The following is a 26,454-nucleotide window of genomic DNA, read 5'->3' as shown; positions in this document are numbered from 1 at the left end:
GAGATAATAGAGTGACAGATACTGTTTAGCAGATAGATAGATAGATAGATAGATAGATAGATAGATAGATAGATAGATAGATAGATAGATAGATAGATAGATAGATAGATAGATAGATAGATAGATAGACAGACAGACAGACAGATAGACAGACAGACAGATAGACAGATAGAGAGATAATAGGTAGGTAGGTAGATAGATAGATAGATAGATAGATAGATAGATAGATAGATAGATAGATAGATAGTAGATGGATGGATGGATGGATGGATGGATGGATGGATGGATGGATGGTTGGATGGATGGATGGATGGATGGATAGATAGATAGATAGATAGATAGATAGATAGATTAGATAGATAGATAGATAGATAGATAGATAGATAGATAGATAGATAGATAGATAGATAGATAGATAGATAGATAGATAGATAGATAGATAGATAGATAGATAGATAGATATAGATGGTTTTAAAAAATTATTTCACAGAATCACTGGAGCTGGACGGGACCTTGAGAAGACCTTATATTATCCCGGATCAACAACTGTCCAGTCTAGGCTCTGATTGTTCCCATGACACTCCCCACCCTTTCCTACAACTTTGCCACAAGGTTTGATCTGTTTTCTTTGCCTAGGTCACCAGCCCCAATGGGAAATGGTTCGGTGAAACCCAGGTACCTGAAGAGGTCGGATAGCCATGTCGGAACCTGTCCTTTCGGTTGTTCCAGTTGCGGCAAGATCCTGAAAGACCCGGGGCTGAGCATCAGTACAATAACAGGAGCTGCAGATATCCTGAGAGGCAAGATTTGGGAGCTTGAGAAAGAGCTGAAGAGGCAGGAGGAAGAGTTACACGAAAGGAACTATCACATCTTAGAGCTTCAGGAGCAACTCGCCAAACAGACTAAGACCATCGGAGACCTTACCGAGGAGCTCAAGTGTAAATGCATCCAGCTGAACAAGCTACAAGATGTCGTGGTCACTCAAGGGACAAATCCTTTCCTTTTCCCCAGCCTTACAGAGACACCCAGGGCCAGCCATGTGGCAGGCAGCAATAGGAGGAGGGGAGCCAAAGAAGGGGTATCTGCCGAGCCGACCACCCGAACATACGACCTAACTGAGCAACCTCGATTTTCTTTCGAAAAAGCCAGAGTCCGAAAAGCCTCAAGGTGAGCCTTGCTAGTTGTCCCAGTTACATAGGATGGGAGAATTGGTGCGCTTAGCACATCATGTTGTGCATTGACCAGAATGATTACTCAGGCTGACTCTAGCCAGCTGCTGTCATAATGTGAAAAATCAAACATGCTCTTTATTTTTTTTTAAGTCTATGTTTACGTTGCCTTTCAAGGCCAGCATTTCTGCTCTCATCCTAGGGCAGGGGTAGGCAACCTTGGCTCTTTTATGACTCGTGGACTTCAACTCCCAGAATTCCTGAGCCGGCATGGCTCAGCTTGGAAACCTCTCCCTTTCCCCTCAGCATTGCTGGCTGGGGAATTCTGGGAGTTGAAGTCCACGAGTCATAAAAGGGGCAATTTTGAAGACCCCTGCTCTTAATCTTCATCCTAGGATAGGGGTAGGCAACCTTGGGACTTCAACTCCCAGAATTCCTCAGCCAGCATGGCTCAGCTTGGAAACCTCTCCCTGTCCCCTCAGCATGGCTGGCTCAGGAATTCTGGGAGTTGAAGTCCACGAGTCATAAAAGGGGCAAGTTTGAAGACCCCTGCTCTTAAACTTCATCCTAGGGCAGAGTCCGAAAAGCCTCAAGGTGAGCCTTGCTTGTTGTCCCAGTTACATAGGATGGGAGAATTGGTGCGCTTAGCACATCATGTTGTGCATTGACCAGAATGATTACTCAGGCTGACTCTAGCCAGCTGCTGTCATAATGTGAAAAATCAAACATGCTCTTTATTTTATTTTTTTTAAGTCTATGTTTACGTTGCCTTTCAAGGCCAGCATTTCTACTCTCATCCTAGGGCAGGGGTAGGCAACCTTGGCTCTTTTATGACTCGTGGACTTCAACTCCCAGAATTCCTCAGCCAGCATGGCTCAGCTTGGAAACCTCTCCCTTTCCCCTCAGCGTGGCTGGCTCAGGGATTCTGGGAGTTGAAGTCCAGGAGTCATAAAAGAGCCAAGGTTGCCTACATCCTAAGGTGTGTCTGGCAGGAGTATCTGTGTACATAACGCAGAAATGTAGTGCAATGGTCATTGAAACCTGGTTTGCACGTAACAAGCCACGGTGTAACCTGTTTTGTGAAAGTTGTCTGTCTATTAGGGCTAAAGATGACGGACAAAAACTTCTCAACGGGTGTTGAAAAACCCAATATAGAATATCAGTTATGCCTTGTAGTATTGGGTGGAATGGTGTTTATTTTTCTATTTCTCAAGTAGTTTCTGCATGATGGCTAAAATTTAAGTACTGAGCCCAGCTTTGAAATGTAGGTTGCATATTTAAAGTTCTAAAGTTCTGAGGTGCTCCCTGAGATGGGTAGTTTTCTTGATGATGATCTGACCTAGTTAGGGTAATGAAACGTAGGCAAGAAAACAACTACCCTCATAGAGCACCAAGGATACCTTATTTCAACCCTGAGTTACAAATATTCTCCTTTATTTAGTTGTGGTGGTGCAGTGGTTAGAATGCAGTATTGCAGGCTAATTCAATGCTCACTGCCAGGAGTTCGATTTTCATCGGCTCAAGGTTGACTCAGCCTTCCATCCTTCCGAGGTTGGTAAAATAAGGACCCAGATTGTTGGGGGGGTCAATATGCTGACTTTGTAAGCTGCTTACAGAGGGCTGTAAAGCACTGTGAAGCGGTATATAAGTCTAAGCGCTATTGGTATTGGTTCTAAAGTTCTTTCCCCATTTGGTGCCATGGCATAGGTCTGTGTATCTGTCTGTCTGTCTGTCTGTCTGTCTGTCTGTCTGTCCGTCCGTCCGTCCGTCCGTCCGTCCGTCCGTCCGTCCGTCCGTCCGTCCGTCCATCCATCCATCCATCCATCCAATTTGGATGCCAAACTCCCTAAGCTTCCGGGTGGTTTATTAAAAGATATAAAAAAAAAATCTACAGGCCAATAGAAAAACAATTACTTCATCAAATAAGACTGTATTTAAGGTTTCAGGAGTCCATTGCAGTGGGCCGGTCTGTGATGGAGATTCCTTGTCAGCAGGGAAGTGTTTGTTCTCTGAGGACCTTGTGTCTATAACTGCATAAGAGGAGAGAGATTTGGGATGAAAAGAGGAAAGCAGGGAGAAGTGCTGATTGTTCAGACTGGTGCACAAAAGCTAATGCCAGTGCTTAAACATAAAACTCACTACTTATAAATGGCTCTTCCAGATGAAGAAACCGTGGGCTGTTTTTGCTTAAAGTCCACTGGAGTGATTCTAAATGTGAGCCTTATACTTTGTGTTTTCATTATGCTCCCTCTGAAGATCTCTCTCTCTCCCTCCCTCCCTCCCTCCCTCTCTCTCTCCCTCTCTCCCTCTCTCCCTCCCTCCCTCTCTCTCATTCTCTCCCTCTCCCTCTCCCTCTCTCCCTCCCTCTCCTCTCTCCCTCCCTCCCTCTCCCTCTCCCTCTCTCCCTCCCTCCCTCTCTCTCGTTCTCTCTCTCTCCCTCTCTCTCTCCCTCCCTCTCCCTCCCTCCCTCCCTCCCTGCCTGCCTGCCTGCCTGTCTTCCTCCCTCTCTCTCTCTTTGCCAATGGAATGTATCTGTATCTTTGCAACTTAGGATAATTATGGTGCACGTACACAATAGGCTTGCTTTTATAGCTGATGCCTGCAAGAGAGCAGAAGAAAAAAAACAAATATTATTCCAGGCTTAAAAACACTGTTCAACCAATGCTGTTCCCAACTAAAAAATTGATTTCAAACAGCAAAGCTATGCAGCTTCTACAAAGTGATTTTCTTCTTCTTCTTCTTCTCTACATTTCTCGTTTATGCACAAATATAAATAGAGATTAGAGGAAATGTACAATAATTAACAGGTTTTCCCTGTTGAAATGTATGGCTGTGAAAGTTGGACCATCAGGAAGGCTGAGCGCCAAAGAATTGAGGCCTTTGAACTCTGGTGCTGGAGAAGACTCCTGCGAGTCCCCTGGACTGCAAGGCGATCAAACCGGTCAGTCCTAGAGGAGATCAACCCCGACTGCTCTTTAGAAGGCCAGATCCTGAAGTTGAAACTCAAGTACTTTGGCCACCTAATAAGAAGGAAGGACTCACTGGAGAAGGGCCCAATGCTGGGAAAGATTGAGGGCAAGAGAAGAAGGGGACGACAGAGAATGAGGTGGCTGGATGGAGTCACTGAAGCAGTAGGCGTGAACTTAAATGGACTCCAGAAGATGGTAGAGGACAGGAAGGCCTGGAGGAACATTGTCCATGGGGTTGCGATGGATCAGACATGACTTCGCAACTAACAACAACAACACAATAATTAAAATCACAAGAACTGGTTTAAGATGTTGCCCTGTCGTGTACCACAGCACACGGTTGGTTGTGTTCTTATTGCTCTTCTTTTTTCATCCTATCTCTTGTTCTTCCAGCACAGTGTATTCAACCTTGGCAACTTTAAGATATATGGACTTCAGCTTCCAGAATTCTCCTGCCAGCCATGCTGGGTGGGAAATCCATGATGCACCTTAAAAGTTGCTGAGGTTGAAAAACATTGCAGCTAATCCTCAACTTACAATTGAGCCCAAAATTTCTGATGCTAAGTGAGACAGTTGTTAAGTGAGTTTTGCCCCCATTTTATGACCTTTCTTGTCACCGATGTTAAGTGAGTCACCACAGTTGTTAAGTTAGTAACACGGTTGTTAAGTAAATCTGGCTTCCCCATCAACTTTCTTTGTCAGAAGGTTGCAAAAGGTGATCACATGACTCTGGAACACGGCCTCCGTCATAAATATGAGCCTCTGAATTTTGATCACGTGACCATGGAGATGCTGCAACGGTCATAAGTGTGAAAAAACAGTTGTAAGTCACCTTTTTTAAATTGCTGTTGTAACTTTGTATGTAACCACTCAACAAATGGTTGTAAGTCAAGGACTATCTGTATTCTAGAAGCTTCGTTGCTTCAAGGTGCCTCATCTGTCCTAAGATTGCTTAGGTCAGAATATCTTCAGGGCAGCATCAAAAAAAGTCAAAATGGTGGCCACTCGGCTAGGATCATGCATCATGGTTAACTATGTAGCCATGGTTGCTACATCTCCTTTTAAATATCTCCTTGCAGGCTACCCTTCAGAAAATCTCATATTGAAATCAAGATCCTGGTTCTAAGTAAAGTCCTATTCTGCACAACAGATCTATTAAGAAATCACCCATCAAAAGGGCAGGCGGACATGCTTTTTTTTTTTTAATCATACTTCTGGAGTGAATAAATATTTAACCTGCTCCTGCAAGTTTTAGTTCTGAGAGATGATACTCTGCCAGAATTTCACACTGGAACTGGCAATCACTTTATTAGACTTTTAAGTCAGGTTGGGCAACCAGCAAATCCTGGCCTGTTTCATGCACCTACGCCAGGGATAGGCAACCTTGGCTCTTTTATGACTCGTGGACTTCAACTCCCAGAATTCCTGAGCCAGCCATGCTGAGGGGAAAGGGAGAGTTTCCAAGCTGAGCCATGCTGGCTCAGGAATTCTGGGAGTTGAAGTCCACGAGTCATAAAAGAGCCAAGGTTGCCTACCCCTGACCTATGCCAATCCTCCCTGATGACTGAAGATTGGAGAGATTTCCTGTCATTTTAAGGCAAGAAGTACATGAATGTTGAATTTTAAGCTTTGAAACAGGCCCAACATAGTTCAAACAATAAGTCCTCTATGGTATATGTGAACATTGTGTCATCCACAACGTTGCAGGATCCAGTCTAAGTCGGTCACCGGGATCAAAGCTTTATTTTTCAAAGCTTTCAGGCTTGTGCTGGAACTCATCGTCAGGGAATTTCTCTCTTCCAAAATATGTCCACTGGACTGTTCTATGTGAGCAGCACAGTAGCTCACTGGTTAAGATACTGAGCTTGTCAGCTGAGAAGCCAGCAGACCAGGTTTGAGACCCGAGCTCCATGGGATGGGGTGAGCTCCCGAGAGCTTGCCAGACCTAGTAGTTCGAAAGCATGCAAATGTGAGTACATAAATAGGTACCACTTCGGTGGGAATGTAACAGTGTTCTGTGACATCATGCTGGCCACATGACCATGGACACGTTTCCAAACAATGCTGGGTCATTGGCCTTGAAACAGAGGTGAGCAGCGCCCCCTGTAATCTGCAACAACTAGCAGAGTAAAATCCAGAGGAACTCCTTTACTGTTCTGTATATTGCAGTGATGGTGAACCTTTTAGAGACTGAGTGCCCAAACTGCAACCGAAAACCCACTTATGCATCGTTGAGTGCCGGGTGGGTATGGCCCATTGGCTGGGTGTGGCCCATTGGCTGGGCGTGGCCCATTGGCTGGGCGTGGCTGCGGTGGTAACGGCAGACTGGGTGGGACTAAAAAGTTCAATCAATCAATTCCAACTTTGCAAGATCTTTTTTTTCCCGCGAGAAGTTGAAATTGACTGATTGAACTTTTTTTTTTTTGCACACGGCGGCGGAGGCCTAAAGCGAAAAGGTTTTATAAAACCCAGGTGAAGGCTTAGGACCGAGGCGACGGCGTGCGTGCCCACAGAGAGGGCTCTGAGTGCCACCTCTGGCACCCGTGCCATAGGTTCGCCACCACTGGTATATTGTATTTATATAGTTTCTGGTTGTTTGTCGCTTCTAATTGTTAGTGAGGGTGCTGATTATGTCATTCCCCCTCCCCATTACATTTGGCCCTTGTTTACTTTCCCACCTCTGGTTTAAGGCAAAATAGTTGGTCAGGAGCAAGTCAGAGTTAGGTGATAATCACTTCCAGATTTTTTGGAGCTACGTGGGTAAGAAACCGAAATATTAGTTGCCTTCTGTGACACATAATGATAATTTTTCTGTGTTGTTATGGAAACAGGTGATAACTCTTATGGGTCAGTGTGTGGTGTATTCGGCTCCCAAAGAGAAAGGAACTTTTGAGAGATTATATAAACGAAACCTGTAAGAAATTTGGGCTCTGTGAGAAGGAAATATAGACCACAGAGAAAAGGGAAGCAGGCTTCAGAAAGACCAGGGATCTCCTCGCCTTCCTCCTGAGGGGGGGGGGGCGTCTATCAAGAGTGCAAAGCATAACAATATTTTTTAAAAAGGGAGTTACCCTTTGTTTGAATGCGACAGCATTAAATGGGAAAAATACCACCGTCTGGGTGAGATATTTATGGTGGTGTTTCTTCAGTCTTCTAATTATGGGCCCTCTGACAATTCAATTAAAAAAGCAACCAACTCTTTAGGCGTCAGAGAGTCTGTTCAGTATAAAATGATGCTTCTTCGTACCTGTTTCTGAACCCGACTATTTCTGGTTTCTCCAACATCAGAGATTTAGGAGGAGGAATCTCTACAAGCACTAAACCTGTAGAACCAGTGATTGTAATAGATAAGAAACAGCTTCATTCACTCCTAAATATTGAGTTTGAGACTTTTAGCAGGCCGGGATGGTCCACAACTAGCTATTGTGACCATGAGGGCCTTTTCTCACAACCTCCCAATCACAGAACCAATATCTCTTGGCAGCCTCTTTTTTTCTGTCACGTCCCAATGGCGTTGCCTTCATCTCGTCTCGTCTTGTCTCATCACACTCATGCCTAATCGATGGGAGGGGATAGTTGTTCTTAGCTGTCCTAGTGTTACAGTGTCTCCTATATGGAATAGAATGGAATGGAATGGAATAGAAGAATAGAGTAGAGTAGAGTAGAGTAGAGTAGAGTAGAGTAGAGTAGAGTAGAGTAGAGTAGAGTAGAGTAGAGTAGAGTAGAATAGAATAGAATAGAATAGAATAGAATACTTTATTTGGCCAAATGTAATTAGACACACAAGAAATTTATCTCCAGTGCAGAAGCTCTCAATATATATGCAAAGCAACAGAGTAATAATAATCATAATAACATCAATATGAGGGGGTAGTAAAGAAGATAAGGATAATAATAATAATAATAATAATAATAATAATAATAATAATAATAATAATAATAATAATAATAATACAACTATACAACATGGGTAAATGTACAGAGGCATTAGACAGTACTGTAAGGATTAGGTGTTCAGCAGAGTGATGGCACAAGGGAAAAAACTGTCCCTGTGTCTAGTTGTTTTGGCATGCAATGCCCTGTAGTGGCATCCCAAGGGGAGAAGTTGAAACAATTTATGTCCAAGATATGAGGGGTCTGTATATATTTTCTTAGCCCTCTTTCTGACCCATGCAATATGCAGGTCTTCTGTGGAAGGCAGGCTGGTTGCAGTTAATAATAATAATAAAGTTGGAAGGGACCTTGGAGGTCATCTAGTCCAACCCCCTGCTCAGGCAGGTAACCCTATACCATTTCGGACAAATGGCTGTCCAGTCTCGTCTTAAAAACTTCCAGTGTTGGAGCATTCACCACTTCTGGAGGCAGGTTGTTCCACTAGTTAATTGTTCTGTCAGGAAGTTTCTCCTTAGTTCCAGGTTGCTTCTCTCCTTGATTAGTTTCCATCTGTTGCTTCTTGTCCTGCCTTCAGGTGCTTTGGAGAATAGCTTGACTCCCTCTTCTTTGGGGCAGCCCCTGAGATACTGGAACACTGCTATCATGTCCCCCCTCGTCCTTCTCTTCATTAGATTAGACATACCCAATTCCAGCAACTGTTCCTTATATGTTTTAGCCTTCAGTCCCCTAATCATCTTTGTTGCTCTTCTCTGTACTCTTTCTAGAGTCTCAACATCTTTTTTACATCGTGGTGACCAAAACTGGATGCAGTATTCCAAGCGTGGCCTTACCAAGGCATTGTAAAATGGTATTAATACTTCACGTGATCTTGATTCTATCCCTCTGTTAATGCAGCCTAGCACTGTGTTGGCTTTTTTTGGCAGCTGCAGCACACTGCTGGCTCATATTTAAGTGATTGTCCACTAGGACTCCGAGGTCCCTCTCAGAAAGTTGTTCTTTCTGCAGTCCTAACTATCCGTTGGAGCCTGTAACTGTCCTGTTTGGTTCCCGTATCAAACCGGACAGTTATACAGTAGATGTACATATGACAGACTCAATAAAACTGTATCAACAGCTCCTGGAGTAGTCTGAACTTTCTGAGTTGAAACAGGAAGAACATTCCTTGTGGTGCTTTTTAATGATGGTTCTAATGTTAGGTGTGCATTTCAAATCATGGAATAGAACCTAAAAACATGAAGGACTCTACTGTTGATGCTGTGCTTTCAAATATAATCAGAGATGGTAGAATAGAAGGGCTAAAATCCACTCTCATCTCTTCAGTATTAAGCATGTTCATGTATATTTCTATACAGCTGAGTTGTGGGTGGAGGTTCGTTCTCCGAGCTTATGGGTTGTTTTCCGAATGTTTTGTTACCAGACTAGGTAACATCTTCAGCAGAGTTTAGGGGATGTCAGTGTCTGTGTTTTTCTGCTTATAAAGGTTGTGTGTGGTCACTAGGCCTTGTGATGGGGAGGTCACATCAGGTAAGGGTTACATCAGGTGAGGGTCTTGTGTTGGGTCTTGCAATGGGACAGGTGTGAGTGTGTCAAGTGAGGGTCTTGTGATGGGTCTTGTGATGGGGAGGTCATGTCAGGTGAGGGTCATTGGGAGGTGAATTGCTGGTTGGAGGGATTGCGTGGATTGGTTGAAGGTCTGTGCTGTCTCTGGTTGACTGTGAGTTTGATTTGGATTCTGAGGGTTTCGTAGGCTGGTTTTAGGACAATGTGTCTGTTGATGGAATTGCTTGTGGAATGCGAGGCTTTGATGAACTTGTGAGCATGACGGGTGGTAGCATGGCCAATGATTCTTGTATTGCTCCAATCAAATTGATGCTGTTCGGTGTCAGTATGGGTAGAAATTAGGGATTTGGGATTGTGGCATTTGACTGCCAGCCGGTGTTCATGTACTCTGGTTTTTAATCGACGTGATGTTTGTCCCACATAGAATCGGTTGCAATTGTTACAGTTAATTTTGTAAATTCATTCATCCTTCTGTATCTTGTCTTAGGTTCTGGATAATTCCTAGCAGAGTGTGGCTGTGGGTTTGTGGGTTATTGCTATTCCTAGGGGTTGGAAGATTCTGGTTGTCATTTCCAACACCCCTTTTGTGTATGGTAGGGTTAGTTTATGCATGGTGGTTGGCTGTGTGGTGTGGTGTACTTTGGGTGCTCTGTGTCTGAATACAAAATTTTTTGGGATAGCCATTGCTGAGAAAGCCACCAAGCAGCTGTTTCTCTTCTGCTTTTCTTAACACTGTGGTGCTGCAGTGTGTCCTGGCCCTTCTGAAGAGGGTCTGGATGCAACTTCTTTTGTATGTGATGGGGTGGTTGTTGCTTGCAAAGCTGAGGATCTGTTCCGTGTGCATAGGTTGCGATAGACGCGGGTTTCCAGTTCTCCACTATCTAGTCTCCTTATGTCAATGTTGAGGAATGAGAGTCTGTTGTCTGTTTCCTCTTCACGTGTGAATTTGATCCCAGGGAATATGTTGTTGAGCAGGGGGTGCGTTTCTTCAATTTGGGAGCGTTTGATGATGACAAAGGTGTCATCGACGTAGGGTGTCCAGAATTTTCATTGGATGGTGGGTAGGGCTATGTATTCGAGTTGTTGCATGACTGCTTCTGCTATTAGGCCTGATATGGGTGATCCCATCGGGGTACCTTGAACTTGCTTATAGATTTTCCCATTAAACTTAAAGTATATGCTGAGGCATAGGTCCAGGAGTTTCATGATGGTTTCTGTGGAAATGGAGTGTTCTGTGGCTGCGTCATCTTTGTGGGTATGATGTTTAGTGAGTAGGCGGTGTATGGTTTGTTTAGCCCGGTCGATGTCAATTGAGGTAAAGAGTGCAGTGACATCAAAGGAGACTATGATTTATTCCTTTTTGATCTTGGTCTGCTTGATGAGTTGGATAAATTGTTCTGGAGAGTTTATTGAGTGGGTAGAGTTATTCAATAGGTGTCTGAGCTGGCTCTGCAGAGAATGAACCTCCACCCTTATCCTCCACCCGAGCTACAGATATTCGCCACCATCACAAAATGAGTTAAGCTGTACCAGCAATGCCTTGGAAGGAAGTCAGATGGCTGAATGAAACACTGACCACAGAGGCAGGCAGGGATCAGCAACCGGACATCAGATGTCATGCCTGTATTTTTTTTTTTTTGGCTGGCTCAAGCATAAGTAGATAGGACTTCAGCTCGGCATTGAAGAAAGGCACAATTGTCACTCACAATTGTACTGTCCAACTCACAGGTGTCAAACTTGCCGTGTCACGTGACACGTCGCGACGTATCACAATTTTTTTTGCATTGCTGGAGCTGGGGTGGATGTGGCCTCCGTATGATGCAACTTGCCCGCAGGCCAGCAGTTTGACACCCCTGGTCCAAATGACAATAAAATTCCCAGTGGTCATCCCGAATAGGAATGATGGATACCATTGTGCCCCACACCTGGAATGTGTAATGTAAGGAAAGTTCATTATATCTTTACTCCCTTCGGATGAAATGTTCTGAGTTTGATATGTGTTGATCTTTGTTCCTGGAAAGTGAGATGTGGGCTTGGAGGAAGGTCACAGATGAGATATGAAATGGACTAAAACCCAATAAACATCTTCTGATGTTTTCCATGTAGTGATACTGATCGACCTCTGTGCGTAGCAATTTGCAATTATATTCATCTTAAGAATAAGGCCTCTTCAACATTAACTCTTGTGCAAAGGTCAGAAAGTCTGTGGATTATTTTCCCTAAACAGGGAAATGAACAAAACTTACGTTTTATGACTTGTTTATTAACACAGTGTTGCAGTTCTGACTTTTTGCTTGGGTATAAGAAGTGTTTTTCTGTCATCCTAAAGTCATATTCCCAGGGCAGTTTACAGAAAGTATAAGACAATGAGAAATATAAACCCAAACTCAAATGTAGACATTTTAAAGTCAGCATAATAAAGCAGCCACCACGACTAACATTTTAATGACAAGTATGGGGAAATAAAATGAATATTTTGTGTGTGTCATCACAGAAATAACCCTTCTCTACTTCCACATGCGATGGATGAGGCAACAAGAGAAAGGTCTTAATCAATGCTTTTTTTGTAAAAAAAAAAAAAAAAAAAAAAAAAAAGTTGCCGGGACATCATACAACCCGCTTTGCCTACCCTATAAGGTTCCATCCAAAAAAGGTGCCAGAACTCCGTTCTGGGCGTTATATGACAAAAAAAGGCCTGGTCTTAATGTACATAACTAAATGAAGGGACCAATAGAAGATGGTTTCTGTAGCTCACCACGAACTGTGGTGTTCTTAGTAGTCTCTGAGCTTGGTTGTTTGCTTCCAGACATTTTATTACCCAGGTGAATAACATCATCAGTAATATTATATCAGCACACATCCTAATCTGTTACATATACAGAAATAACTACTTTGTTTTCCTGTATATACTATTATTTCCTGATTTTCTAGACCATATAAGCAGTGGTGGGATTCAGCTGGTTTGCACCAGTTCAGCAGAACCGGTAGCTAAATTTTGCTGCATTCGGAGAACCGGCTGGCTTCCAGAAATCCAGTCTAGGCCTCAGAGGCAGGCCTAGAACAGACCACTGGAAGTGCATGGATGCCACTTCCGGAAGTCCGTTCTAGGCCTCGGAGGCCTGAAGGAGGCCTCCCAGGCTTAAAACAGCCCACCGGAAGTGCGTGGATGCCACTGTACGAAGTGCGTGGATGCCACGAGTCCATTGTAGGCCTCGGAGGCCCTCGGAGGCCCAAGCCTGCATCGAATAAGAGAACAGGTTGTTCATATATTTGAATTCCACCACTGCATATAAAACATGCAATTGGGAAGTATCATTAGATAATCTCAGATGTCTACACAACACGATCTTAAATCTAAGGTGTTTTATTCATCTGAGAATGTATAACTATATTTTATAAGTAGGACCTGGAATAATGACAGCTGTGAGCCATCAGTGCTGCAATCTAAAGCGAAGCTATAAAACTTGATTTAGAACATTCTGCTTTTTGCATTGGACTAAGGCTGCTAATTTCATATACATGCCTGCTCCATGATCACATTTGTTCAGAAAGACCAATATTATGGTCTAGAATTTCATGACAGGCATCATTTGTCCAGGCTGGGTTGAGTTCATGAAGCAATCTTACCTTTGATGAGCTTGATCCAAAGATCTCTGATATCTGTGCAGAAGGTCCAAATTAATTGATATCTCTAGTCTTGGATCACCATTTCTGATTATCAGAATATATGATAGTGGGCTAATTAACAGGATAGGCATAGATCCTATTTGGTCCTGGTGCTATGCCTATTACAGATAGTCCTCAATTTACAACAGTTCATTTAGTGACTTTTCGAGATTACAATGGCATTGAAAAAAGTGACTTGACTCTTTTTCACATTTACGATCATTGCAGCCTCCCCGCGGTCACGTGACCAAAATTCAGACGCTTGGCAACTGATTCATTTTTATGACGGTTGCAGTGTCCTAGGGTCACGTGATCCCTTTTTGCGACCTTCTGACAATCAAAGTCAGCGGGGAAGCCAAATTCACTTAACAACCATGTTACTAACTTAATAAGGGCAGTGATTCACTTCACAACTGTGGAAGTGACACGGGGCAAAACTCACTTAACAAATGTCTTGCTTAGCCAGAGAAATTTTGGGCGCACTTGTGGTCATAAGTCGAGGTCTACCTGTAGTTGGAGTTTGAATGGACGTTCACTTGCCCCTAACTTTCTCTTTACTTTTCAAGAAAAGTGAGGGATAAGAAGATCTTGAGGTGCACATTCTTTTTCTATATGATTCTCTGGGTGCATTCAGATCGCGCTTGAAATGACTTCACTTGGAAAATTCTCCAAGAGAATTGTGTATTTGTCTTCTTTAGTTTTGCTTGTGTCATTTCCTCTTCAGCAATAGTAATAGCATTTAGACTTATATACCACTTCACGGTGCTTTACAGCCCTCTCTAAGCAGTTTACAGAGTCAGCCTATTGCCGCCAACAATCTGGGTCCTCATTTTACTGACCTCGGAAAGATGGAAAGCTGAGTCAACCTTGAGCGGGTGAGAACCAAACTGCTGGCAGTCGGCAGAGTTAGCCTGCAATACTGCATTCTAACCACTGTGCCACCTCGGCTCTTTAGTTTTGCTTGTGTGATTTCCACAGTGCCATTCTTTTTTTCTTTTTTCTTTTTGCTCCACAGATTTAGTTGGTTATTTGATTTTTAATATCCAACCATTACTCATCTGATGATATTTCACAGGAAAGCACAATGATGCATGCGTTTTGCTTCACAAGTAAACATTTATAGAAAGAAACTAACTGCACCAGGAGAGTTTTTAATGGAGTTAATTTTTCTGCACATACATTCTCTATATAGTAAATAGGTCTGCCAGTATAAATAAGCATTACAAAAGAGAATTGTTGGCTTGAGATCGGGGAGATAATAAGGAAGTGATAATTTGGAAAAACAAAATAAGCGTTCAGTTCATTAAAGTAAGTTTTTCAAAATATTTTTTTTATTGAAAGTTTTACAAAGGGCATAAAAGCTAACACCAACTTCTAAAAAGTAAAAGTAAAAAGACAGAAAAAGGAGGAGACAAAAATTTAGAAAGAATTTTAAAAAAATAGAAAAAAAGAAGCTTCCAATTTCCTTTGCAGCAAATATAAGTACAATTTCAAAGTTATCTCTTACTCTGTGAGTGCAAAAGACAGCCCATTCTTTCTATTATCTAGTTTTTTCCTAATCATCAAAACCGCAACTCATAAATACATTTTTTCCATAGTGTGCAAAAAGTCTATAAGGGGTCAATTGTAAATGTAGACAGGTAGTGCTCAACTTAAGACCACAATTGAGCCCAAAATTTATGTTGCTAAGTGAGACAGTTGTTAAGTGAATTTTGCCCCATTTTATGGCCTTTCTTGCAACAGTTAAGTGAATCACTGCCATTGTTAAGTTAGTAACACAGTTGTTAAGTGAATCTGCCTTTCCCCACTGGCTTTGGTTGTCCGAAGGTCGCAAAGGATGATCACATGACCCTGGGACATGGCAACCGTCATAAATACATGCCAGTGGCCAAAAGTATGATTTTTTTATCCCTTGATCATAAGGATGCTACAACAGTCATAAGTGTGAAAACTGACATAAGTCACTTTTTCTGTGTCATTGTAATGTTGAACAGTCACTAAATGAATGGTTTTAAGTTGAGGACTACCTTTATTATTTTCCCTCCAGTCAAGGAAGTTAATTTAGCCATCTCCACCCCTTCCACCATCTTCACTATCCATTCTTCCATTGTCGGTATTGTCAAACTTTAGTCCATTAGAGTAAGTTGTGTTTTGATGGACTGGAAAGAAGACTAATTCTGAGTAAATGAAATAATAATAACAATAATAGAGTTGAAAGGGACCTTTGAGGTCTTCTAGTCCAACCCCCTGTTCAGGCAGGAAACCCAATACCATTTCAGACATCCTATCTCTTCTTAAAAACTTCCAGTGTTGGAGCACCCACAACTTCTGGAGGCAGGTTGTTCCACTGGTTAATTGTTCTAACTCTCAGGAAGTTTCTCCTTAGTTCTAGGTTGCTTCTCTCCTTGGTTAGTTTCCATCCGTTGCTTCTTCTGCCTTCAGGCACTTTGGAGAATAGCTTGACTCCCTCTTCTTTGGGGCAGCCCCTGAGATATTGGAACACTGCTATCATGTCCCCCCTCGTCCTTCTCTTCATTAAACTAGACATACCCAGTTCCAGCAGCCGTTCATGATATGGTTTAGCCTCCAATCCCCTGATCATCTTTGTTGCTCTTCTCTGTACTCTTTGTAGAGTCTCAACATCTTTTTTACATCGTGGTGCCCAAAATTAGATGCAGTATTCCAAGTGTGGCCTTACCAAGGCATTGTAAAGTGGTATCAATAATTCACGTGATCTTGATTCTATCCCTCTGTTAATGCAGCCCAGCACTGTGTCATATGGTTAAGTAGAATTTAGTGCCGCTCCTAGATGGGGAGATGGCTCAGAATTATGGGATGTGTATTGTGTCGCTCTGAGACATCCAGCATCTGATCTGGAGCTTGCCAAAGAATTGGAAAAGCTTCAACAAACAAAGAAGAATGAAATGCCCGCAATAAATCCCTACTATTATTATAAGCTTTCTCCCATATGAAAACAGAAAAGATAGGGTGAAGCAGGGAGAAGACTAGAAGTCTGATGTTTTATGAAGACAGCAAATAAATGCAGGAAGTGCAGAAGAGACTGGACAGCCATTTGTCTGAAATGGTATAGGGTTTCCTGCCTGAGCAGGGGGTTGGACTAGATGACCTCCAAGGTACCTTCAACTTTATTATTATTATTATTATTATTATTATTATTATTATTATTATTATTATTATTATTATTATTATTATTATTATTATTATTATTATTATTATTATTAGTCCTCGGCTTACATTCATTTGATTAGCAACCATTTGAAGTTACAGTGGCAATAAAAAATATATATATACGATGGACTCCTTGCACTTAATGACCATTGCAGCATCTTCAGGGTCATGTGATCAAAATTTGGGTGTTTGGCAACCCACATCTATATTATTTGCAATGTCCTGGGGTCAGGTGATCACCATTTGCAGCCAGCTTCTGACAAGCAAAGTCAACAGGGGAAGCCTGATTCATTTAACAATCAATGTGATTTGCTTAACAACCATGGTAAAAAAAAAAAGGTCATAAAATCGGGTGCAAGTCACCTTGGTTAACATTCTGATCCCAATTGTGGTTATATGTCAAGGACTATCTGTGTTACTTTTGTGGCTTAAGTAGGAGATGAGAGCTCACCTGATATGCTTGAAGGAGCCCTTCGTTTCACTGTGGGGGGGGGGAGGATGGGGCTAATTAAAATTGGCCATTTTCCTATCAAAATATCTAGCCTTCCTTGAAAGCTGACTTTCCTTCCTTCCTTCCTTCCTTCCTTCCTTCCTTCCTTCCTTCCTTCCTTCCTTCCTTCCTTCCTTCCTTCCTTCCTTCCTTCCTTCCAGTGGTTTGTGTGCGTGTGTTTTATGTGTGTCAGGAAAAAAAAACCCTTATAAATCACATAACTAAGAGTCTGTGGAGATTCTCCATCATCCAGGTCATGGTGGTTGCTAACCGTTTTCAAAGAAAAAAACCCAAGAAAGTCCAGTTGCCTTTTGGAAAAGCACCTTTGGGACACATAACTAAGAAAAACAAGACTGCTCTTAAAGTTTTTTATGCATTTTCAGAGAGTTTATTTCTCCATCTGAATTCCTGGAATTGGGTCCCCTAGAGATCAGATTGAGCGAGCTGGCCAAACTCAATTCAAATTCTATTTTTCCCCCCTTCTATTCTGTTTCCGCTGTTCCTTAGTAAAAACTGCTTATGGGTTAATGCATGCTGACGAGTTTTGTTTTCTGACGGAACATCGTGGCCTATTTACAGCTTTTAATCGGGAGCACCCGAACGATCAAAGTTTCCATCTAGATTCCTGTGCTGTCGTGGTATTTTCCTAACCTTTTATCACTGCCATTCTTCATTCTTCAGCTCTGCTGTAAAAATAATAAAGGAAATAAATCAAATTACAAAATGAGAAGTGATTGTTCACTGTCAGGGCGTTCCCTAGAGATGTTAATGCGATGTGTGATTTTCTGAGACCATTTACAGCATGTTGTTCTATTAATCCCTGTGTAAAGGGACTTGGAACTTTTCCTCAATGGGATGTTTCACTAAACTGTTCGAGAAGCAGTCATAATAGCCACACATAATTGCTAAAGAGCAACGACTGCCTGGACTGGATGACCTCCAAGGTCCCTTCCATCATCATCATCATCATCATTATTATTGATCATCGCATAGTCAGCCAGATGTTCAGACTGGGTTTGGCATTTTTGTCTACTTAACGAGTCCTTACCAAGGACCTGGGATAGGCAGATGTGGATGTTTGATGGTATTACAGATCTTGTCGCAGGATGGAAGCCGTTCCTAGTAAGGCCGCCTTTTGCAATTGACTAATGGTGAATTTGTCAATGCCGATGGTGTTCAAGTGGTGCTCCAGTTGTTTTGGGATTGCACCCAAGGTGCCTATTACTATTGGGACTACCCTTGCTTGCCTTTGCCACAGTCTTTCTATTTCTATTTGTAGGTCTTTGTATTTTGTTATCTTCTCCAGTTCTTTCTCGTCTATTCTGCTGTCTCCAGGCACTGCCATGTCCACTATCCAGACTTTTTTGTCTTTCTTATCGACAATTGTTAAGTCCGGGGTGTTATGTTGTTGTTGTTGTTATTATTATTATGATGATTATTATTAAATCAGTTCTGGATTCAGGTTTGCTTATTTGCAAATGAATGACAAAGAAGTCTAATGCAGTGTTTCTCTACCTCAGCAACTTTAAGATATATGGACTTCGACTCCCAGAATTCCCCAGCCACCATGTTTGACTACGAATTCTGGGAGTTGAAGTCCATATAGTGTGTAAGAGTTGCTGAGGTTGAGAAACACTGATGTGATTTCTCAATTTTAATGGGCTTATGTTAGGTAACCATGGACAGACCCAGTGGCAGGAATTTGAAGCAAGCAGTGAACAGAGTAGCAAAAATGATAAAAGGATTCATGTCCCTTTGTCTTGTGGCGGAAAAATATTTAGTTCAGAGATAGAAAACATAGATCAGGGGTCTTCAAACTTGGCCCTTTTATGACTTGTGGACTTCAACTCCCAGAATTCCTCAGCCAGGCACGCTGGCTGAGGAATTCTGGGAGTTGAAGTCCACAAGTCATAAAAGGGCCAAGTTTGAAGACCCCTGACACAGATCTTTCAGAGGCTTTGAACTACAACACCCAAAAGTCTTGCCATTACTGATTGGAGTTAAAATCCAAAATATATGGACAGGAGAAAATGTTTCTCCTCTTAACAGAGTAATAGAACTTTCTACTCCAGGATTTGGAAAGGACCACTGCCTTAGATGGGTTTTAGTGGCAATTACAATGATCCAGGATATATCTGTCAGTGGCTACTTATGATGACAACCTCATGCTGTCACTGTTTATTTATTTTTATTTATTTATTTTCCAACTTCTATGCCGCCCTTCTCCCCACGGGACTCAGGGCGGCTCACAGCATATTAAAAAACAACACAAAAAACATTTCCCCTATAAAACCAATTAAAAACCAAATATATTTATGGCTGTGTCATTATTAAAATCTTTAAAAAATTTTCCCTATTTAAAATTCACCCTAGGTCNTAAAGGTGGTAACTAACACCTTAAAGCGTACCCGGAAGGCCACTGGTAGCCAGTGCAGCTCGCGCAGCAGCGGCGTTACGTGGGAGCGACGCGTCGCTCCCAACACCGCCCGCGCGGCCGCATTCTGGACCAGCTGAAGCCTCCGGATGCTCCTCATAGGGAGCCCCATGTAAAGAGCATTACAGTAGTCCAGGCGGGACTACAGTTCAGTGTGTTTTAATTGTTTAGAGAAAGAACAGGGGCAGTCCTTCTTGCTATAAGCTCCCTATGAAGTTGCTGAAATTGAGATTGATATTTACAAAACCTTTGAAAGAATAGACTTAAAAAAACCTGCCTTGGTAAAGCAGTGAGGAGTTGAGTTAAAGATCTAAGTAGAAGAGCAAAAGGCAGGACAAGAAACAACGGATGGAAGAGAGAGAAGCAACCTGGAATTAAGGAGAGAACCAACCTGGAGAGAAACAACCTGGAATTAAGGAGAAATTCCCTACCAGCGAGGACAATTAACCAGTGGAACAGCTGGCCTGCAGAAGTTGAGGGTGCTTCATCACTGGGGGTTTTAAGAAGAGACTGGACAGCCAATTGTCTGAGATGGTATAGTCTTCTGCTTGAGCAGGGGGCTGGACTAGAAGACCTCCAAGGTCCCTTCCAGCTCTATTCTGATTCTGATTCTTATTCAAGAGAGGATATTGTTAGCTCAAGATTACACTGTGAGGTCCTTGATGCTCTCTGAACTGGGCTGTTTTCTTGTAGACGTTACATTACCCAACTAAGTAACCTCATCAGTGCTAGAAGTGAGTGGGGTTTGCTCTCTGTTTATATACAAGGGCCTTGCCCTGTCATTGTTGATGGAAGTGAGCACTTTATATATATATATATACAGAAAGCAAACCTTGGCCCCTTCTAGCACTGATAATGTTACCTAGCTGGGTAATGAAAGATCTGCAAGAAAACAACCACATTCAGGGAGCACCAGTGACCCCCCCCCCACAGATCACAAATTACCTCCCTTTGATTTTAAAATGAAGTCTGTGAACAAGAAGTCAGCAGAAAACTTGCCACATAGAATAAAATTTAATAAAAGCTGGTTGTTTGAGAGACAGTCTCGTTGTTGGAAATGCAATTCACGAGTAGGTACATTGACTTAGATAGGTTTTTTTTTTGACATGACCTATTACTGACATATTTGGGTTTGCAGTCAACCATAATGTTAATATGGATGTGTAAACAACCAGATTATTAACTAACCATTGTACACTTAAGTCTCCTGTGCTTTTCTTAGCAAGATCCTCTATGTTTGAGGAGTGCAGATCACATCAAGAACAATAGACGTTTTAGGCACGGGGGCTAAACGATAACAATTATTCTGCAACATAAAAGATCTCCGAAGTAGAACTGTAGCTGTGGACAGTTGTATAGATTGCCAGCTTTTGAACTGATTTGGTTTTGGTTTTTTTTTTACAAAAGAGTGCAAAGTAATGAAGCCACTCAACTTTCCCTAATTCTATAAATCATAAATTATGGGAGCAATCTGCTATCTTCTTTTGCCAGATTCTTTTCTACGAATCTAATCATGGAGTCATCACAATGAAAAAAGAAAGAAAGAAAGAAAATCACTCTAGGTTATTTGTATTTTCTTTTATTATTTGCTACCTCCTACTCCTGGAACTTTGGTTAAGCACTTTGTCTTTGCTATCAACTCCCTCCAGCATTTCACATTTTGAAGCTGACACAGTTATGGATTGCTTCTGCTTCATGGCCTTGGTCCTTTGTCATAATTAGAACAGCAGCATTGACTTTGGATGTATTGGATGCTGCTGAAAATTGCTGCATTGTTTTCTGGGCGCTGAAATAATTGTTCTGTGGCTGAATGACTTAAGCGGGACTCAATGCGGCTGTCTGGTTTTTCTTATCAAATTATTAGCAGCTTTAGGGCAGGGATGGCAGGAAAAAGATCAGAATAACCAGAAAAGTATAATCTGATGATCTGTGGGATATCTCTAGGACAGGGGTCCCCGACCCCCAGTCCGTGGACCGGTACCGGGCCGTGGCATGCCAGCAACCGGGCCGCACAAGCAAGCAAAGCCCCATCCATGGGATGCAGGCAGCACACAAAACCATTGTTCCTCTCCAGTCCGTGGAAAAAGCTCTCTCCATGTAACCCAGACATGTCAAACGCAAGGCCCGGGGGCTGGATGCGGCCCGCGAAGTGGTTTCATGTGGCCCGCGAAGCCATCCTGGAAACAGTGAGGGAACGGCCCCCGCTGCCTTGGCCCTGGCCCAGGCCGGCCGGGAGCCAATGTACAATTTTGTGGTGGCCATCTATGCTGAAATGCATCCAGTCTTAGCTCCACAAGGCCGTCTGGAAACAGCGAGGAACCAGCCCCTGCCGCGTCAGCCCTGCCCCCTGGGTGCATGCTGGGGAGGTGTCACCCTTTGTGAGGAATGAAGAAATGGACCATGCCTTGGCGCTTGCCCCGGTCCCATCCCCTTCTGCCAGAGACCCTCAGATGTGTCCCACTCCTGCCCAGGCCCCCACAGGCACCCTTGACGCGAACAATGTAGAGCTGGCCACGCCCACCCTGACTACACCCACCCGGCCCCCCGAGGGCAACCACAATGCTGATGCGGCCCTCAATGAAATTGAGTTTGACACCCCTGATGTAACCAGTTCCTGATGCCCAAAAGGTTGGGGACCTCTGCTCTAGGAGATTTGCAGGACAAGTAATCCCCAACTTGCAACAGTTCATTTAACGACGATTCAAGGTTACAACGGCACTGAAAAAAGCGAACTCTCATTTCTTGCCTTAGCTCCTGCCCACCTAAGCAGTTCAAAAGCATGCAAATGTGAGTAGATGAATAGGCACCACTTCAGTGGGAAGGTGGTAACTGTGGTCTGTGTGTCTCAGTGTATAGTCATGTTGGCCACTTGACCACAGAAAGGTCTTAGGACAGTGGTGGCAAACTTATGGTGCTCTGTGGGCACACTTGCTGTTGCCCCAGCCTCCCCTCCCCCGTGACCCCCTCCTCACCAGCAGCCACCCTGGAGGAGAGTTGCCCCCGAGTGTGGCCCTCACGGAGCAGCGCAGCCAAGGACATGGCAGCCAGGCAGCGTGGACAAGTCTCTGCCCTCACGCCCCATTGCGCACAGTTGGTGCTGTGGGGTGCGGGTAGAGGGCGGGGCCGCCATAGTGCTGCTGGGCTCCCTGGACGATCTGCGGCAGGCCCTTGAGGCGGTGAGTAGCCCTGTGGGCGGGCAGGGCAGGGGACGGGATGGGGGCAGAGCGGAGGCGGGGCAGGGGGTTGAGTGGGGGCAGGGGGTTGAGTGTCTTAGGACAATGCTGGCTCAGTGGTGGGATTCAGCCAGTTTGCATCACTTCGGCAGAACCGGTAGCTAATTTTTTGTTGCCCAAGCCCAGAATGGACTTCTGGAAGCGGCATCCACACACACGGCATCCACACCGGTTGTTCACATATTTAAATCCCACCACTGCGCTGGCTCGCTTGGTTAAGAAACAGAGATAAGAATCGCCCTTTAGAGTCGGACACAGCTAGACTCTGGAAACTATTACTTTTACCTTTATGTTGTCATCACAGCTTTGTTTCTCTAGAGCAGTGTTTCTCAACCTTGACAGCTTCAGGAAGTGTGAACTTCAGCTCCCAGAATTCCCCAGTCGGCACACTGTTGGCATGGTGGCTGTGGCAGTTCTGGGAGTTGAAATTCACACATCCCGAAGTTGCCGAAGTTGAGAAACACTGCTCCAGAGATCTAATGTGAATTTAAAACTCTCTTGGAGTAGCAGAGGGTAGACATAAAATATATCAGGGTTTTGTAAGAAGAAGGTCAACGTTACCTCTCCTGAAAGACAACTGGAGCACCAATATTAATCTTCCTCTGCAGGATACGGCTATATGGAAATACTGTACATTCTTGGAGATGCAGTTTTGATCCACAAGGAATGACGAGAACTATCACCATGTGCAAACTAAGCACACATGTTGAAATATTTCTTAGAATTCTCTGTGGTACAATTGTTTCACTTGATTTTTCTGGGGGTCTTCGACAACTTGTCACGGCCAGCTCATCACAGCATTGTAAAGTGGTATTAATACTTCATAGAATCAAGATCACGTGAAGTATTAATACCACTTTACAATGCCTTGGTAAGGCCACACTTGGAACACTGCATCCAGTTTTGGTCACCACGATGTAAAAAAGATACTGAGACTCTAGAAAGAGTACAGAGAAGAGCAACAAAGATGATTAGGGGACTGGAGGCTAAAACATATAAGGAACGGTTGCTGGAATTGGGTATGTCTGGTTTAATGAAGAGAAGGACGAGGGGGGACATGATAGCCGTGTTCCCATATCTCAGGGGTTGCCCCAAAGAAGAGGGAGTCAAGCTATTCTCCAAAGCACCTGAAGGCAGGACAAGAAGCAACGGATGGAAACTAATCAAGGAGAGAAGCAACCTAGAACTAAGGAGAAACTTCCTGATAGTGAGAACAATTAACCAGTGGAACAACCTGCCTCCAGAAATGGTGAATACTCCAACACTGGAAGTTTTTAAGAAGAGACTGTCATTTGTCCGAAACGGTATAGGGTTTCCTGCCTGAGCAGGGGGTTGGACTAGATGACCTCCAAAGTCCCTTCCAACTTTATTATTATTATTATTATTATTATTATTATTATTATTATTATTATTATTATTATTATTATTATTATTATTATTATTATTATCATCATCATCATCATCGCACAGATGTTCAGACTGGATTTGGCATTTTGTCTACCTATCGAGTCCTTACTAAGGACCTGGGATAGGCAGACGTGGATGTTTGATGGTATTACAGATATTGTCGCAGGATGGAAGCAGTTGTTGTTATTATTGTTATTGTTGTTGTTGTTGTTATTATTATTATTATTATTATTATTAACTCACCAGACTTACTACAGCCAACTTGCCAAAGAAGGGACGAAATGAAATGTGAATGACAAGAATTAAAATACATTTTTAATTTTTTAATTGAATTGTTGAATTGTCCCGCAGCGAGTTGTCCCGTGGTGAGTTGTCCCACGACAAGTTGGCTGTGATGAGTTGTCCCATTCCTCCTTTCAGTGAGATAGGAGGCTGTACTCTGAAAGGGGATGGATGAAATTGGGATGCATGAATGAGCTTGGGGAAAGACAGGAGACGATGCTGTGCAGCAAACGTCAGAGAAGAGAGGCGGGAACCTCCAGTCGCTTGACGGTCAGAAAAAGAAACATCAGGAAAAACCCGCCCTAAATGGACCGAGTAGTTAAAAGTGGAGACGGGAAGTTTATGCCTTCAGCTTTGCAGGATTCTGTTAATGTAGCCTTACAGTAAAGTAGAATGAATTTACAGGTAATCCTCGACTTACAACAGTTCATTTAGTGACCATTCAAAGTTACAACGGCACTGAAAAAAGCGACTTATGACCGTTTTTCATACTTAACAACTATTGCTCCATCTCCATGGTCACATGATCAGACGTTTGGCAACCAACTCATATTTATGACGGTTGCAGTGTCCTTGGGTGGGTGTGTCATGCGATCCCCTTTTTGCAACCTTCTGACAAGCAAAGTCAATGGGAAAGCCAGATTCACTTCACAACTGTGTTACTAATTTAACAATTGCAGTGATTCACCTAACAACTGTGACAAGAAAGGTCATAAAGTGGGGCAAAGCTCACTTAACAAATGCCTCATTTAACAACAGAAATTTTGGACTCCATTGTAGTTGTAAATCAAGGACTACCTGAACTTTCCCTCTGCACCATCCTATTTAAAAGTTCAACTACAAGGTGATATGAAAAAACAATTACTGGACAGGTTGGAGAAAAGCTGGCTAGCAGATAAAGATACCTACCTACTAATGAACATTTTGTGTTACTTCTGGAAAAGGAAGTTACCTTCACAGGCAGTAGGTGTCGAATATTGTGACAGAGGAATAGATTAATGCTATTCATTCGTGTGCGCAAATTAATCGGACTTTTCTCTCTTTTCCCTGTTCTCTGTTTTGCTGAACGCAAGCGAGAAGAAGCTAATCACAGATGCCCTGAGTAGAAACCAATTTCTTAAAAGGCTGGACCCTCAGCAGATCAGAGACATGGTGGAGTGTATGTACGGAAGGACATATCAGCAAGGAAACTACATCATTAAACAAGGAGAACCTGGCAACCATATATTTGTCCTGGCAGGTTGGTAACCATTTTAATTGTCTATTGAAACACTGCTTAAGTATCATTTAAATTAAATAAACTCTGACATTATGCTTCTAAGGCTAAGTCTTAGCCTGCTAATACAAGGAAAGCTTTGTTGGGATTACGCTTGTTCCACCTAGTCTAGGTATCTTATGTACGTACTTACTTACTTACTTACTTACTTACTTACTTACTTACTTGTTTGTTTGTTTGTTTGTTTGTTTGTTTATTTTAACAGCGATTTTGTAACAATAATCTTCTATTATTTACATTTCCCCCCCTTATTCTTTTTTAGAATATTTGTCCTTGTTGCCCCGTTGTTTCTTATTTGCATTTTTCTTCCTTCATACTATACTTCATACTAAGAATAATACATATTATTATTACGATACATTATTATACACACATTTTCCACTTTTGACCTTTCCACATTTATTCTCCTCTATTATTTCTAGTCTCCAACCCGTCATGCCACTTGTTCCATATTAGATAGTACTTTATTTATTTATTTAAAAATAATAAAAGAAAAAGAAAAAAGGTACAAAACGCAAAGATGCATGTATTATTTAAAAAGCAAGAGCTTTAAAAATAAGTGAAAAATACAACAGAAAAAAATAAAAAAATAAAAAATAAAGTATACAAATTTGCAATAGTAAACAGGTACAGTTCTCAACTTAATTATCTAATGCAAAGAATATACAGAGAGAGAGAGAGAGATCATTGATATTTTTTTTAAGCCACTGCATTTTTTATAAATAATATGATCGTTTTCTCAGGATTCTCGGTTTGGGATTCAAAGTAGGGCCTCAAAAGGGATCAGTGTTGGAGCAGAATTGAGATTTTGCTCTTCTTCTTTTGCTTTCTGCCATTAACTCATGAAGTAAGTTGGGCTGGAAGAAAAATGCCTAGAATTTGGGG

General features: G+C 42.6%; 1 protein-coding gene across 1 annotated transcript in view; it reads left to right on the top strand.

The window, feature by feature from the left end:
* Positions 1–649: 649 nt before the first annotated feature.
* Positions 650–26,454, top strand: part of PRKG2 (protein kinase cGMP-dependent 2) — a 75,776-nt gene continuing 49,971 nt past the window's right edge. Inside the window, exons 1-2 of the mRNA XM_029287371.1 lie at positions 650–1,167; positions 25,367–25,533. Of these exons, the coding sequence (XP_029143204.1) occupies positions 650–1,167; positions 25,367–25,533 (685 nt within the window). The remainder of the gene's footprint in view (positions 1,168–25,366; positions 25,534–26,454) is intronic.

Source organism: Protobothrops mucrosquamatus, unplaced genomic scaffold, assembly GCF_001527695.2.
Source record: "Protobothrops mucrosquamatus isolate PMUCROS unplaced genomic scaffold, P.Mucros_1.0 scaffold3, whole genome shotgun sequence".
Taxonomy (NCBI): Eukaryota; Metazoa; Chordata; class Lepidosauria; order Squamata; family Viperidae; genus Protobothrops; species Protobothrops mucrosquamatus.
Note: the sequence above shows the minus strand (reverse complement) of the source record. Positions and strands in the feature narration are given on the sequence as shown.